Source organism: Gekko japonicus, unplaced genomic scaffold (genome assembly GCF_001447785.1).
Source record: "Gekko japonicus isolate JY-2015 unplaced genomic scaffold, Gekko_japonicus_V1.1 scaffold220, whole genome shotgun sequence".
Classification (NCBI taxonomy): domain Eukaryota; kingdom Metazoa; phylum Chordata; class Lepidosauria; order Squamata; family Gekkonidae; genus Gekko; species Gekko japonicus.
The window spans coordinates 589,904-606,878 of NW_015165836.1; the positions used below are offsets into that span (position 1 = coordinate 589,904).

The 16,975-nt window shown below is 48.0% G+C and overlaps 1 protein-coding gene across 1 annotated transcript in view; it reads left to right on the forward strand.

Moving 5' to 3' along the window:
- The window catches only part of SKI (SKI proto-oncogene), a 201,071-nt gene extending 184,309 nt beyond the window's left edge, over positions 1–16,762 (forward strand). The window contains exons 2-7 of the mRNA XM_015410931.1: positions 4,279–4,404; positions 4,650–4,765; positions 5,966–6,255; positions 7,095–7,402; positions 9,919–10,149; positions 12,727–16,762. Coding sequence (XP_015266417.1) covers positions 4,279–4,404; positions 4,650–4,765; positions 5,966–6,255; positions 7,095–7,402; positions 9,919–10,149; positions 12,727–12,915 — 1,260 coding nt within the window. The 3' untranslated portion in view covers positions 12,916–16,762. The remainder of the gene's footprint in view (positions 1–4,278; positions 4,405–4,649; positions 4,766–5,965; positions 6,256–7,094; positions 7,403–9,918; positions 10,150–12,726) is intronic.
- Positions 16,763–16,975: the final 213 nt, after the last annotated feature.

Consider the following 16,975-nt stretch of genomic DNA (forward strand, 5'->3'; position numbering starts at 1 on the left):
TCTGGTTCTGTTTTCCCGCAGAGCCCCAGTTCATCCCGCAGGTTACCAGTCTTCTTTTTGGCAAGCTCCCGCGGGTAGCCCTAGGAATTTATCCCCTCCTGTCCCCGGAGGAGGAAGTGGCTCCGAACGCCCCCCCCCCAGGCCCGGCTTGTGCTCGAGCATGATTTATAGGCTGAGCAGAGCGACTTGTGGAAAAGGCAAAGCCGAGTCTGGCAAGGGGCCACTAGAATGCACTGCAGCTGCGGCCGTGGTGAAGTCATCGGCATAACAACCATTGCAAACACAATAACAAAGTCTGCCCTGTTCCCGTTTAAAATAATCTTTCCAATTCAGAAACCGCAGTTTAAAAAAGAAAAGAAAAAAGAACTTACCTTTCTGCATACAATTAGAGGAAAGGAGAGGCCGTCGCAGCCGACCCATTTGACGGAGAGAGTGTGAATGGCGTGATTATATAGGGTTTGGGTTTTTTTTGTGGTTTTCTTAAAGGAGCTCTTTTGAAAAAAGTTCTCCCTCCTAACATGTATTCTAGTAATCTCGTTTCCCACCTTCGTAGAGAATTTAAGCCCGCCCACACACAGACACATTTGGGAAGGATTTGAGAAGGAACGACTCCTTCCCCGAAAATTGCATGCGCTTATTTGAAAAAGTGAAGGATCCTGCCGATTTCTGGATGTCGACAGACACAAGTTTAAAAGTCTTGCCTGGTATTTGGGGAGACATACGCAGAGTCGCCGCATCCTAGCTCTGTGGCAGACCACCTGCTTTACATACAGGAGGTCCCAAGTTCGATCTCGGCCACCCGCGGTAACGAGGCTCTCAGCCGGCAGGGCTGGGGAAGGAGTTGCAGGGCCCGGGCCAATTAGAGCACCTAATCCTGGGCTAGCCCCATCTTGTCAGATCCTGGAAGTTAAACGGGGTCAGCCCTGGTTAATACTTGGATGGGAGACCAGCGACAGCAAAGCACCTCTGTTCGTCTCGTGCCCTGAAAGCCCTATGCCGGCAGGAGTGTCCAACATACGGCCCGTGTTAATTGGGTCTGCCTGCATCCTTTATAAAGTTTATATCTGCGGTACCTGGCATTACGTTTTATGGCACACACGGCCCGGCCTGACTAGAGATGTGAAGGCCCAGGAAAAAAAACGGAAAAATTCGGGGGGGAAACGTTTTTCCCCCCGTTTTTCTCCTGAAGCCTTTTGTGTTTTTTCCCCGAAAATATGGAAAAATTGAAAAAAGAAAAGAAAAGGAAAAAAACTGATTATGGAACGTTTTATTTTAACATGATGAATAAAATATTTTAAGACAAGGTGTTCATATATTTTCCAAATCATTTCTAATATATATATATGGTATCACATTGATCTAATTTCTGTGCACTGAGGACAAGCAAGTCCTAGGTTACAAACTGAACTCTCCAATGCAAGAACAAGATGAATTTCTTCCTTTAGGAGGTGCTATTGTCACAAGAAAAGGAAAAGGTTTCAGTTTTGTTTTTGCATGTGGGTGGGTATTCTGTTTGAAATAATTGTTTGGATACACTATATTTTTAATAGGCTAGTTGTGATAATTTCATGCCAAGTAAAAATGTCCATAGTCATATTTTATGTTCCTAAAGTAACAGAATGACTTTCAATCTAGAAAAGGCAAAAGAAATGCTAATGTAGCCTTTTTTTCAGTTTTCCCGGAAATGTCCGTTTTCCCCCGGCAAAAACTGGAAAAAAACCGTTTCAAAATTTCCGGAAATTTTACATCTCTAGGCCTGACAAAGTGACATTTATGTCAGATCCGGCCCTCGTAACAAATGAGTTCGACATCTCTGCCGTATGGGGTCACCCTAAGTTGGCTGTGACGTGAGGGCACACGCACGCAAAACTTGGCAGACCAATGCCAAGTTTGGAGAAGGGCGCTAATTCAGTGGTAGAGTCCATGCTTTGCATGCATAAGGTTTGTAGTTTAATTCACTAGCCTTCTGCCTCCCTTTGTACACATGCTGAGAGAGGCAGGAAGTCGAGGCGAGGTCACAGTGGTGGAAAGGATTCACTGGGCTTGTTCCTCAGTAGGCTACACCCCCTGGCGCTTGGCTTGTGTTGTCTGTCCCTCACTCTCTGGGTCTGCTGCCCGAGGTCCTTGGCCTTGATCCCAGTGAGGTCATGTCTCTGGTCCTCTTCCTGTCATGTGACTCTGACATCAGATGTCTGTAGTGATTTCCTGTCACTTGCTTCCAGCTCAGTGAGTTCCCATACTGCAGCCAGGGGGGTTCGAGCTGAGACCCAGGGACGAGAAATACAAGCCAAATAACCAGGAAGTATTGGGAGGGGTCTTGGCCCAGTGGTAGAACATCTGCTTGGCATGCCAAAGGTCCCAGGTTCAATCCCCAGCATATCCAGCTCAAAGGATTGGTAGCAGATGATGGGAAAGACCTCTATTAGAAATCCTGGAGAGCGACTGCCAGTCTGAGTAGACAGGCACTGACTTGAGGGGCCAGTATAAGGCGGCTTCATGTGTTCAGAAATACCGTCGTGAAGGCCCTTTGAAAACGCAACCAAAAATGGCCACCGTGAAGGGGCTCCCAATCCACCTAAGTGCCCTGATCCATGGGTGGAAGACCATGAATGGGCCATGGGTGGAAGGCTTTGAATGGCCTGACTTCAAAACACCCAGATAGGTGGTGGTGGTGGTGGGGATATGTTGAAAGAAAGACTACAGGATTCCATGCTGGGGATTGGTGGCTTTTACTTTCGGAATGAGAAATCTGTGGATGTTTAGAGTATTCCTTGTGAGTCATTCAAGTGGAAGATGAGTTTGCCCTGCCCTGGATAGCCCAGGCCGGCCTGATCTCGGAAGCTAAGCAGGGCCAACCCTGGCAGGTACTTGGAAGGGAGACCTCCAAGGAATACCAGTGCAGGGACGCAGAGGAGGCAGGCAGTAGTAAGCCACCTCTGAAACATCTAAGCCTCACTAGAGGTCTCCAGAAGTCAACCAAGACTTCCAGGTACACACACACACAAATACCAAAAAAAGTGGAAGTTGCGTTTAATTGATATATAATGTAAGTTGTTGTTGTTCAGTCGCACAGTCGAGTCCGACTCTTCGCGACCCCATGGACCAGGTCACGCCAGGCCCTTCTGTCTTCTGCTGTCCTCTGAAGTTGGCTCAATTTCATGTTCGTTGCCTCTATGACACTGTCTAACCATCTCATCCTTTGCCGTCCCCGTCCCCGTCTTCTTTGACCTTCAATCTTTCCCAGCATCAGGGTCTTTCCAGGGAGTGCTCCCTTCTCATTGGGTGGCCAAAGTATTGGAGCTTCAGTTTCATTATCTGGCCTTCCAGGGAACAGTCAGGGTTGATTTCTTTTAGGACTGACTGATTTGATCTCCTTGCAGTCCAAGGGACTCTCAAGAGTCTTCTCCAGCACCATTGTTCAAAAGAATCTATTAATCAGCGCTCGGCCTTCCTTATAGTCCAACTCTCGCAGCCATACATGACTACTGGGAATACCATGGCTTTGACCATGCGGACTTTTGTTGGCAGGGAGATGTCTCTACTTTTTATCATGCTGTTTAGGTTCGCGAACCTAAACAGCGAACCATAATGTAAGTAGCATTTACTAAATTAGTAAACATGGTGCGTGTGAGAGAGGAGGAGGTGGCTTTTGTCTTCCTTGGACGAAGTATTCCAGAAGAGATCGCATTTGAGCTCAGCGAACTTTAAAAAAAAAAAAATCACATCCTAGCGAGATTGCCAAGTAGAAACTGTCTGATCCATAGGCACATCCAGTTTAGTTCCCCAATTCAAGTTTTGTGCAAAGTCGATACTTCACCCAGTGCAGACAACCATTAATGATGGCAACTCTTGGAAAGGAAAGGACAGGGCAATGTATGGTTTGCCAGTGAGTAGGAGTCCTCAAGGAATGGATGTTGCTTGCTATTTTACCATTAGAACAGTGTGGTTGTTTGGAGATGATCACCCCCCCATTGATGCCAGAAACGCAGTCTCTTTTCTTCCAAATTCTGGACTCCCACGAGGCTGGTATACTGTTCAGCTGGTTGTTCTATTAGATGCTAAGCGGTGTGATAGAAATGATTCTCCTCCGTCCCCATCCTACCATGAACCTGTGACGAGTGTTCCCCCACCCACCTGCCTAATGCAGAATTGCATCTATGCCTGTCCTCTTGCATTCCGTAAAACATCACACACGCGGATGCTGCTTCCTGAATTACGACGACAGGAACGAACATGCAGCCGATAAATTCCCTGTTGTTCTCTTCTGTTCTTCTGCAGGTCCCCTCCGACCCACCTGCCCCCAAGAAGCCCAAAGTAGACGACTCCTCTCTGCAGTCTCCAATCACGGGCGAGAAAGAAAAACAGTCGAGTTGGTTGCGGTCCTTGTCCAATTCATCCAGCAAGGTGAGCCTTGGAACTTGCTTCCTTTTATAAAACAGTTGTCTTGTTAGCATGACTTAAGAAACCAGCTTCCGACTACTCAGATTTAAGCTCTCGCCGTTCAGGTTTGATTCTCTCCTTCGCCCACCCCGGTATGTTAGAGATGTCGCTGCCAGATTTTTGACTCTCAGCTTGCCTCGATCAATCTTTCATTTGTTTCCTCCTTCTTTTGTCTCTCTTCCTCCCCTTCCCTTTTTTGGCTCCCACAGAGCATCGGTTGCATACACCCTCGACAGCGCCTTTCTGCATTCCGGCCCTGGTCCCCTGCAGTTTCAGCAAACGAGAAGGAGCTCTCAAATCACATCCCTGCCTTGATCCGAGACAGGTGAGGAGGGCGAGGAGGGGGTGGTAGTTGTGGTCAGATGGTTGCGTCGTGTGGTTCCCCTGAGGAAGCTCCTCTTTGCGAGCTTTCCTGGATCACAAGCAAATAGAATGGTTTCCGGACTCGTTTTATTTTTATTTGGTTAGTTATTGTGTTTCTAGTTTGGCCCTGACCTGGATGGTGCAGGTTAGCCCAGTCTCGTCATATCTCAGAAGCTAAGCAGGTTTGGCCCTAGTTAATAGTTGGATGGGAGGCCACCAAGGAAGTCCAGGGTTACTACGCAGAGGCAGGCAATGGCAAACCACCTCTGTGTCTGCCTCGTCCTGGATTCCCCAGGATAGCCCGATCCCATCAGATCTTGGAAACGAAGAAGGACTGGCCCTGGTTAGTACTTGGATGGGAGACCACCAAGGAAGTCCAGGGTTCCCATGCAGAGGCAGGCAACGGTCAACCATCTCTGTTCTTCTCTTGCCTTGAAAACCCGACGGGAGCCACCATGAGTCAGCTGCAACTTGATGGCGCTTTCCACCACCATTTATAGTTTGCCCTTCTTACTGAGACTCACAGAGGACATCACAGTGTAGATCGATACAGTAGAAAGAGGTATCTGATAAGCACAGTATAGGTCGATACAATCAGTACGAGAAGGCGTCGAACAAACATCGTACTAGATTACTGAAATCTCAATGAGCATTTTTTTTAAAAAGGCACTTGGAAGGTTTGGGATGTTTGAACTGGCAACGGTCCCAGTCTGGAGAAAGCCTGAGATCAGTCAGGACTAACCCACATTCTGTCCTGTTGATTTCCATGGGACCTCAGCACAGTAACTTCACCACCTTGAATACAGTGACTTGGCAGTCCCATTGAACACAGGATTGGAGCACCAGGGATTCTACTGGGGGTGATTCGGGTCCTTTGCTTGAGAAAAGAGCACTCTTTTTTTAAACTTATAAAGCACAAAAATGCTCCCGACTCACTGAATTCAGTGGTAAACTTTTAAATTCTTCAATTACGGCAGTAGCTGATTCATTGCGCTGATGAATCAATGAAAGTGTGCACGGGTATGGGAAAGGCTGGGGAGAGTCATCTTGTTGCCTGCAAAATATATTATGATTCACTCCTAAGATGGCAGCATCGCGGAGGCTGGAATGTAATTGAATATTCCATTTCTTTCCTTTCATCTCCCCCCTCCCCCCATTGCAGTTTCTATTCTTACAAGAGTTTTGAAAACGCCGTGGCTCCTAATGTGGCCCTTGCTCCCCCCACTCAACCAAAGATCATAAGCAACCCCCCGTGCGCCACTGGTTCGTCCCGGAGCAATGAGCCGCTGAACAGCCCCACCCAACCAAGGAAAAGGAAACATGTCTCTGAAAACCCAACCATTCCTGAACCTACACCTGTCGCCCCCACGACACCCGCTGTCCCTGCCGTTCCCGCCACGGAAGAAGATAAGGAGTCGGAAGCAGAAATCGAAGTAGAAACTCGAGAGGAATGTAAGTGTAGGTTGCCTGATTTTTAATTCTGGGGGTATCTGAAGGGCGATCTTCTCCCATAAGCCTTTTTTTGTAGAAAAAGCCCAGCAGGAACTCATTAGCATAACAGGCCACACCCAACAGCAGAAACACATTAGCATATTAGGACACACCTCTGACAGCACAGCTCATTAGCCTATTAGGCCACACCACATGCCTTCCTTTGGGAGGATCTGTCCTGCGAGAAGCCCGGGCAAGCCAGCCCTTGGACAGATCCTTCCAGGGGCCCCCCTGGTCCCCCTGCCTTGGAGTTGCGAGGGCGGGTGTCGCTCTCCAGGCCTTCCCCTCTGTAGCCAGGCACACAGAGGTTTTGGCTGTAGTGGGTGTGGCCAACTCTGAAGCCAGCCGGAACTCCGTTCCTGTGCATTCCTGCCCAAAAATAGCCCTGGTAAGCTGAAAAAGGCACTCCCCGATAATTTGAAGGTTATCGCTATATATTGAATAGCTGTTTGGTTTATTGCTCTTGTATTCTTTGTGTTTTTAATTAAGCTTTTATTGTAGTGGTTCCCTAATAGCATGTGCTACTTTAAATCGTTGCTGTATTATATAAATAAAAAGTTATTTTTAAAACAACAACTTGGGCATGCTGTTCAGGTGAGGTCAAACACTGACCTCCACATGCAGAGTGAGGAACCTTTCAGAGCATCCCCTGGGCCTTCACTCACCTTTCGTATCTGTGAAAAGGTATCCGTGCCTTCAGACCAAGGTGGTTCCCTGCTGGCCTCCTCTGGTTTGAAGAAGCAAGGCTGGTTGCCGCCTCAACATTCCCGTTTGAACGTCTCCCTTTCTGTCTTTCACAGTCACCTCCTCACTGTCCTCACTCTCCTCCCCTTCCTTCACCTCCTCGAGCTCGGCCAAGGACATGAGCTCCCCCAGCATGCAAGCCCCGCCGGCCGTCAGCAGCGCCTTCGAAGTCACTGCCCACGCCGAGCCCCAGGGTGGTGGCAGCGGTTTGGAAGCGGAACTGGAGCACCTCCGGCAAGCCCTGGACGGCGGCCTGGACACGAAAGAAGCCAAAGAGAAGTTCCTCCACGAGGTCGTCAAGATGAGGGTGAAGCAGGAAGAAAAACTCAATGCAGCCTTGCAGGCCAAGCGCAGCCTACACCAGGTAGTTACGGGACGGAATTTGGGGCCGATGGAAAGCAACCCGGGGTTCCTTTTTTTTAGATTTTGAAGGTTGGGGAGGTCGGTGGAAAGGGATCATTTGAGCAGCGGTGATTTTTTCTCAGTGAGATTCAGAGGCTTGCGTGTGGATCCGAGTTGCGAAAAGTAGTTTTGGAAAATGGTTGTATTTTTAACTTTATGAAAGCAATTGATAGCTCTCCCCCCTCCCCAGCAAAGAGACATGCTTTGGGCATGCCTCTATGAGAATGCAGGCTTGTCTTAATTGCTCCTGACAAGAGCCCTGGTTAGGAAGCTAAGCAGAGATCTGACGCGATCGGGCCATCCTGGGTATGCTGCCTGTCCCCTAAATCTAGTGACCACTTAAAGGGTTATTAACACAGTTATTTCTGAAGCGGTAGAGTCTTCTGCACGTGGAGAGGTCGCCACCTCAATTTCACATTGGTCTGAAATCGCCCTCATGTGTCTTCTCAAAGTTTACCACTTCGCCGAGAAACGGTAGTTTTGACAGAGCTTAGCAATAAAGGCTTCTCATTTACGGAAAGCCCAACGCACTCAGGCATACTTATTACTTGCAAATATGTATTCTTTCAATCACGGGTTGCATACAGAATCAGAAAGGGAGTTGCAGCAGGGAAGCGGGGAATCCATCTGTTTCTCAAGAATTTAAAACACGTTCCTTATAATTTTCCCCCTGACGAGTGACGCCACAGGCAGACTTTTCGCCGCATTCGACTGCGGATTCGGTTTGGGCCTGATAAAGTACCCCCAGGAAACCGTAATCCAGTTGAGCAACCCAGCTTGTAATGTAAAAACCATAGAGTTCCAACGCTCTGGATGCCACTGCTTTTGAGGCCAGGTTTACCTTACCTTGAAATGGTGTTTGAAGGAGGACAGCAGGGAAAACGTGTGGGAGAGGCCGTGGCTCAGTGGTAGGAGCATCTGCTCGGTATGCAAAGGTCCCAGGTTCACTCCCCGGCATCTTCAGTTACAGGGATCGGGTAGCAGGTGATTTGAAAGACCTCTGCCTAAGACCCTTGAGAGCTGCTAACGGCCTGAGTAGATGATACCGGTCTCGATGGACCAAAAGGTCTGATTCAGTATACGGCATCTTCATGTGTTCATCCGTTCTTATAAGTGGCCAAAAGAAGGGTGGTCCACGTGTTCTTACTGGCTCATCCAGGCCTCATCGACATGTGGCAGGTGACCTTTATTTATTTATAAAATGTATATCCCCGCCCTTCCCAAACGGGCTCAGGGCGCGGGCTAACATCAAGGCATACGACAATCAAAACCAGTTAACACAATTAATCTAAAAACAACTAAAACCAGAAACAGTTAATCAGTGAAAAGATGGTGAGCGATACTTCAACCCTCCCCCCTCCCCCAAAACCAGATAGATGATACTGGAGTCTTTTGAGTTCTCGAGAGCCTTTTTATCAAAACTGCTCAAACCAGAGGGTGGTCAGAAAATACAGAGCCAGGTGGTAGAGCTTTTATCTATTAGCTATTAGCCACGAGGTATAGATAGGGGCTCTGGGGCAAGTGATGCTCTGTCATCTTGGTGCTTGGGGGGGTCAACAGTGGGAGGGCTTCTAATGTCCTGGCCCCACTGGTGGACCTCCTGATGGCACTGGTATTTCTGGCCACTGTGTGATACAGAGTGTTGGACTGGATGGGCCTTTGGCCTGATCCAACTTCGGCATTTCTTATGTTCTTATCCTACTGGTAGAGCCTTTATTGTACTGAACCGAGCCAGAGGGCATTATCATCCTTCCCCTCCCCTTCCCTTCCAGGATTCGGTTGTTGCCGTGTTGGGATTTTAATTTTCTGCTGGGTAGTGGAGTGTGTAACAGGGTCGGGAGATGAAATAAAAGCCAGGAGAACAATGTTCTGGCTCGGAAACAAGATTGTTGGAGAAACAGAGAGGATTTCCCATGACCTCGGTGCAGTATGTTACTTAACAGAGGAAGTGCAGTATCTGGATATGGGAAGGGGAGATGGAAAAGACAGGAAGGGCGGGGGGGGGAGGGAATGTTGGGTTTTTTAACCCTGAAAGCCTCAGATCGGTAACAAATCCATTATAAGCATCGAATAGGTACCATTGTGAAGTGGATTGTGTGGGGGTTTCAATTTTTTTTAAAAAAAAGTGTGATACACAAACTTGGCAAGTGGTTGTCCGTGTGCCTAAAAATGCTAGTTAATGTTGAGGCATAAGAATTTGATACCTTTGTCCCTATCGCCAGTGACTGAAAATGTGTTTCTACCACCTTGGAGTTGAGGCTTTTTCACCCCCTTTTCCAGGTTCCTCTCACTTGTACATCTGTGGCCACGACTGGGTGTGAGGAGGCCATCCACACACCAAATCCTGTCACACGTGGCCCTGTGGGGAAGTGACCACAAAATGACAGACCTCCTCTCCTCTCTCGAGGCTCACCAAACCAAAGCCCTCGTGCCTCCCCGGAGCTCCCTTCCGACGCCCTCTCCCCTTTCCTCTTTCAGGAGCTGGAGTTCTTACGCGTGGCGAAGAAGGAGAAGCTGAGAGAAGCCACCGAGGCCAAGCGCAACTTAAGGAAGGAGATCGAGCGGCTACGAGCCGAGAACGAGAAGAAGATGAAAGAGGCCAACGAGTCGCGGATACGGCTAAAACGGGAACTGGAGCAAGCCAGACAGGTCCGGGTGTGCGACAAGGGATGCGAAGCTGGCCGGCTGCGAGCCAAGTACTCTGCCCAGGTGAGGAGAAGGGTTCTTCGAGGTTTCCTGACTGAACATCTCCAAAGAATACTACTTATCAGCGTTCAAAAATCTCTCTCCAAAATTATCATTCTCTGCCACTGGGGAAGAAAAATGAAGGAGGCAAAATGGCAGCCTTTGGCAAGGGTTGGGGTTGCCAACTCTGGGCTAGAAAATTTCTGGAGATTTGGGGGTGAGGCCTGTGGAGAGTGTGGTTTGGGGAGGGGAGGGGTCTTAGTGGGGTACGATGCTATAGAGTCCACCTTCCAAAGTAGCCATTTTCTCTGGGGAAGCTATCTCTGTCATCTGGAGATCACTTGTAATTCTGGGAGGAGAAGAAGAAGAAGAGGTTGGATTTGTACCCCGCCGTTCACTTGGGAGTCTCATAGCAGCTTACAATCCACTTTTCGTTCCCCTCCCCACAACAGACACCCTGTGAGGTAGGCGGGGCTGAGAGAGCTCTCTCGAGGACTGCCCTTGAGAGAACAGCTCGGAGAGAACTTGTCACTGACCCAAGGTCACTCCAGCAGCTGCATGTGGAGTAGGGGATCAAACCCAGTTCTCCCAGATTAGAGTCCGTGCTCTTAACCACGACACCAAACTGGCTCTCCGGGCCCCACCTGGCGATTGGCAATCCAAGCAAGGCAGGCGTCTCAGGTGGAACCTTTTGTACACTTTGAAACATACACATCCCCTCCATTCTTGACATGTCCAGGTCCTGTCTCAAGAAACATTACAGTGGGGGGGAATTCTGCTCAGATTAATGAAAGCCCCGAGGAAGACAACTGAGCGCGCACACAGGAAGGCACAGATCCCTACGTTCTGTCACTGGGTGTCGATGGGGCATGTCGTTCTGTGCTATGGAAAACTTATCAGCTCTTTAAAAAAGAAAAAGGAAAAAAAAGCGTAGAACAAATCCCCATTAAACTTTACTCTTCCCCAGCGTCTTGTTAACAGGAAGGGGAGAGGCCCTTTTGTGAGGCAGGCTAAACTTAGGAGTGCAGCAGGAGGAAATGATGCGGGTTTCCTCCTCTAGCATCATGGGACGTCTCGCCGATAAGTGGTGCCCAGACTAAACACGATCCGATTCAGAGCTCTGCTCGCTGGGCGTCAACTTCCACTTTGGCGGTGGCGGTGGTGATGGGGGGATACATTCTTCACCAAAACAGAGCTTGCGAGATGGCTGTGCCAATCCGTTCAACTTCCACAGCGGCAGAATTTTCACATCTGATTTTTTTGTTTGTTTGTTTTGTTCTCCTGTTCTTTGCTTGAGGCAGGGGAGGAGAGGGATTGTCTTTTTCTTCCTTTCTGGTAAAAATATCATGTCAGAAGCCCTTCTGCCCTGAGCTCACAGCTGCTTCGTAGACATAGGAAGTCTTTGTTTGAGCACAGGCGAGAGGACGCGTCTGCCTGTCTGTCTGTCTGTCTCCTCGGTGTCTAATTTAGCAGAACCCACAGTTCTGATGCTCATCTGAAGAAATAGCGTCAGGAGAAGGAGGAGGATGGACGGATTAAGCTGAGAAACCAGGCACTGGTTTTTTTCAGAGGAATTAGGGGATGTGTAGGCGCCTCGAGACACACACGTGCACAAAGATGCACAGCCTGTAGCTGCGTTCAGCTAATTGAAGCCTGGAATGCGCTTGCTTCTAAAGATGCCCCCTCACCCGTCCATATGTACTCCTCGTGTTCTTAAAGAGGTTTACTTCCAGTCTGTTCCTGCGTAGAGCTCAAAGGCCTAGTCTCAGATGCCTGGAATAATCTAGCCACTCTCTCCCTCACACATCTGCCCCAGTGTCTAAGATTATCCATAGCTAAGGTTGCCAGGTCCAGGTAGGGAAATTCCTGGAGATTTTGCGTGTGGCGTATGAGGAGGGTGGGGTTTGAGGAGAGGAGGGACCTCAGCAGAGGCCACCTTCCAAATCAGCCACTTCCTCCAGGGGAAATAATCTCTGTCACCTGGAGATCAGTTGTAATTCCAGGAGATCTCCAGCTACCGCCTGGAGGTTGACAACCCTCTCCACGGCCCTCCTCTGTACGCCTCCAGTAACAGAAGTTTGTTGTGCAGGTAATGCAGAAAGGGCCTTTTCTGTGGTAGCCCCCCAATTTAGGAAGTTTTTAACTGCAGCCAATATCATTAACTTTCGAACGTCCAGCTAGCTATCCTAGTTTTCAGCAGCAATTGGGACCTTCCTGGATGTGACTATCTTATGTCCCCCACCCTGTTTTTATATCTGAGCTTAGTTGCGTTCTGCTTAATATGTTGACATGCAAGATGCTTTAGCTGTCTGTGTAAGTCTCCCTGAGGGCTTTCCTGCTGGACAAGTAAGGCAAAAAAATAAATTATTTAACATCCTTCTGACGTTTCAAGTGAACAAGTGCCAGATAGCTCCAGGAGGCCCCCTGAAACATGAATCACATTCGGTAGGCCTTTTTTGTGGTAGCCCCCAACTGTGAAAGTCTTTGACTGCAACCAAAATGGTTATCTTTTGAATGCCCAGCTAAGAGCTGTCCAAGTCTTAGGGAAGCGGCATCTTCTGCCCACCAGCATCTGAGTGTCTTCTTTTTCATTCCCTCTAGATTGAAGACCTGCAGGTGAAACTCCAGCATGCTGAAGCAGACCGGGAACAGCTGCGTGCTGACCTGTTGCGCGAGAGGGAAGCGCGGGAACACTTGGAAAAAGTGGTCAAGGAACTTCAGGAGCAACTGTGGCCTAAGCAGAGCAATCTGCCCAGCAGCGAACATATGGCAAAGGACCTAGAGAACTAGAGGCAGCACTCGCGAAAGGAATGAGACATTGTCTAACCCCGTAGGCCAGACTGACGAATATGCACAGTAAGGGATTGTGTACGGGAGCGGCGCATGCGCATGGGCGCTTGCCCCTGTGCATGCCGGTAAAGGCGATGGACTTAGTTACTGATTGGAGGGCAGACGTTACTCGTTATAACAGAAGCACTGAAATCCTGTCTTTTTTTCCCAACTCCACATAGCACAACATCTTCCTGTGCCTATAACATGAAGAGTGTTTATCTAAACAAAAACTAAACTACTTTTGAGTCCACAGCAAAAAAAAAATAATCTTTTTCTACTGCTCTTCGGGTGTATCTGGCAGCACCCAAGGGAAATGGAAAGTGGGCGAGGAAGTCCCCTTTTCCGGGCAACACTTTGGAATTGCGACGCCCCATTTTTGTTATAAGCTATTTAAAAAAAAAAAGTACAAACGGTTGAGTCACAAAGATGTGGTATTATAACCATCAACAAGATTTTTTAAAAAATATATATTATATATAAAACTGGGGTGGGGTGGGGGTGTGAATACAGACACTCTTTGATGCCTCATTTGTAAAGATAAATTGTTACAGGGGTTGGGTTCTTCACTAAGAGACGCTTGTCTGAAAATACCCAACAGTAAGCCATGACAGTTTCGAACCCTTCAGGGGAGATTTCTACGAGAATTTCAAAACTTTTAAATTTGTTTCTAGTTTTAAATCCGCATGTTCCTCCCCCCCAACCCCTCCCCCTGCATTTGCACCAATGTTAAGAAAGCCAGAGGGGAAGGGGGGGGGAATGAAGAGTGTAAGCAGCGAAAGGACAACCGACACAAACCCCGCCTTATTAAAGACAGTGTTCGTAAATCATGCCATAACCCCCCCTTTTAAGAAAAAGAAAAGAAGATATCTGTTATTGACTGATGTGTTTTTGAAAAGACTCGCTTCATCTCCAGAGCACTTCAGTTTTTAGGAAAGAAATAGAAGAGTTGAGGGTTTTTTTCTAAAAAAATTAATAATTTTTAAAAAGGAAAACCAAGAGACGGATGGATCGGGAAGCGGCTTGTGAGAGACCGAGAGAGAAAGGAGTGCGCGCATGTGTGAGACAACCTCTCTTTCTGTTTTGTTTTCTTTTAATTCCCCCCCCCCCAAGAACTCATCCCCATTTGTTCCTCTCCTCAGAAATTCAGTATTTTATTGACTTAACGGTCACATGTGAGGACTTGAGTGCCCCAGAAGAAGGCTCAGCGTTGTATTAAAGACACAAAAAAGAGAGACTTTTTGCTGCTGTGAATATAAGCCTACATTTCTTATTCTTTAGATTTTGTTTTTTTTTAAAGGGGGGGGTCTTTATTTTTGTGACAAATATTTTAATCTTGGGATCTCTGCTGCAGTTCCTCCCCAACCCAGCCATGGATCTAAAAAATATGCATTCACACACTCAGGGCAAAATCATATCCCTGGTGGGAGTTTTGCTTCGACAGGATTGGGGCCAACGCTTCAGTAGCCGGCTGGATTTTTGTTTCTTTCTTTAACAACAACAACGTTTGTCAAGAACTGCGCTCTCTTCCTCATTCCCCCCCCCCCGCTTCCCCTCATCCCTCAATTGCCCAGTTTGCCATCCTGCTGTTGCACGTCGGAGTGGGTTTGGATACTGTTGATCTGTTTCAGGTTCAAGTTATGCTAGCTTAACTCTCGAGATCACGTTGTACGAGATGCTGACGGTTAGACAAACCTGGGGAGGCAGCAGGCATCGCAGAGTCAGGTTTCCAAATTTAGTTCTTTAGGCCTCTGATGTATGAATGACTCGTGTTTCCTCCGCAGCCATTCTGCTGCACTTCTGGAGGAAGGGAGGCACCACCCCTCCAACAAGTAGGGCAACCACAGGCATCCCCCCCCCCCAGCAATACTGCAACCCAAGTGAATTCACCACGATGGCCGCAGCTTTCTTCTTGCCCCCCCAAAGCACCTTTTTGGAACTGTGTTTTCTGCAATGTTCTGGAATGTGTACTGGAACTGTTTTCTTGAATCAGTTCTCTGGGCTGTTGACAGGTCACTCATTCACACAGGTCACTCATTCAGAAAAATGGACCTTACATTCTGAAGGGGGGGGGCACACCATTATTCTAGGATGCCTGCCCCTCCCCTGGTGCGTCAACACGGAAGGGAAATTATCCTCTGCTAATGAAACCTTTCCTTCGCTAAGCAGCTGCCAGTCCTGAAATTAAAGTATTTACTTACAAGTACACTAGATAATTTTTTTTTAATAAAAAGCAAACTGTATTAAAATAAAGTTATTACCCATTCTAATAGCCATTGCAAGCATGAACATTGGAAGGAGGAAGCGAAGTTCATTTTGGGGGAGGGGGAGGCTGGTAACAGACAAAAACAGAATAAAAAGAAAGATTATATTAGAAAGAAAAGTCAGGTTACTTAGGCAAAAATAAATTAAGGGGAGCAGAGAAAAAAAAGCTATGTGAACTAACTTTGCATGAAGCGAGCCCCGTCGTCCAAGCTTACGGGGTTTTGCCCTGGTTCAATTGTGACGAGCAGATCCCATTCTCCCTCTTCTAAAGTGCAATGCAAACGGATTATTGATTGTGTTTATGCAGTTATTTTTTTTTTTAATGTGGGGATTTTTTTAAAAAAACGCTTCTTTGTATGTTTTTTTCTGCAGTTATTAAAAAAACATATGCATGGAATTAAAACCTTTGCCATACATATATTAATCAACAGGCATTATTACTGTCTTATGTAAAGGGGAGGTTGTTTGGGGTGGGGGGTCATCATGCGTGTAAAAAAAACCCCCAGAACCTTTTCTCAGCCTTATGAATTTTCAGGTTACGAATTTTCGGGGGCCGCACTGCTTTTCGTAGCGGGTATTTCTCTCTAACAGTCACAGAATAACGTCGCTTGCCGCCGAATGCTGTGGTCGAACTCTGGTTTCGGTGCGTCCGTCTTATGGCCGGTGATTTAATCCCAGGACAGACCGATTGACTTGTTCACGCTCCGTTTTTTCGTTTCCTCCTTCAAACTTTGGCAGTGGCCCGGAGTGCCAAGGTGCCATCTTTGGGAATAAGCTTGTGCCTCGCTGGGGAGACTGGTTGCTTAGCCAGAAGAGCTCAGATGGCACTCCGAAGAACCCTGGAGTTCTGCGGAAGCTTAACGAAGAGGAGATCAGGATTGTAGAAAAGCCTCTTCGGAAGGAAGCTTGCCCGCCCATCCACTCACTGCTGAGGAACCCCTGCACAGTTCTTTGGAGGGTGCGCTAGCTGTGTTATTTGCCATCCAGGTTTTTAGCTCCAAAAATACTAGCTCATGCAGAGAGATGGGGGTCCGGCAGGCCCAGCAAGAGAATTGCATGCACCCCAGTACATTCCCCTGCATCCTGTGCAATGAATACTAGTTCCTGAGCCACTAGTTTTACAAACACAACAATGGGGGGTTGTGAACCCTACCACTCCTGACCACAGAGATCAATTCCCCTGGAGAAAAATGGCTGTTTTGGAGGGAGACTCCATGGCATTATACCCCGCTAAAGTCCTTCCTCTTCCTAAATCCCGCCTTCTGCAAGCTCCGCCCCCCCAATGGTTTCTCAGTTGACAACCCTCTGAGCCACCAACCTTCAGTCCAAACACCATTCCCCATCCAATATGATCTGGCGTAACGCCCTACCACTGAAGCGAGGGAACACAAACACTGCTCCCATGCAACTGTGACACACCATGCTTGTTGTGTACCCCCAAGCGGAGGGAGAAACAAGTCTGGCTCTGGGCTGGTGTAGCCACCTATGAGCCAAACTGCAAAAGGAGGCCCACTGCTTGGGAACACGGGTCTGGGCTTTCATAGTCTCTGTTCCCAGAGATGGCATTTAAGTCTCCTATTTCAAGGTCTGTGGCATACCAAAATCTGCTGCCCTTGATACTGGGTCTGTGTCCTCTCACATTTCAGATGTCACATTTTTAAAAACATTTTTGGGGGTTCTACCATGCAGGTAAGGGCTGCGGTGGCTCAAGTGGTTAAGACGCTGAACTGCAGGCTGTGGAAGGTCAGTAGTTCAG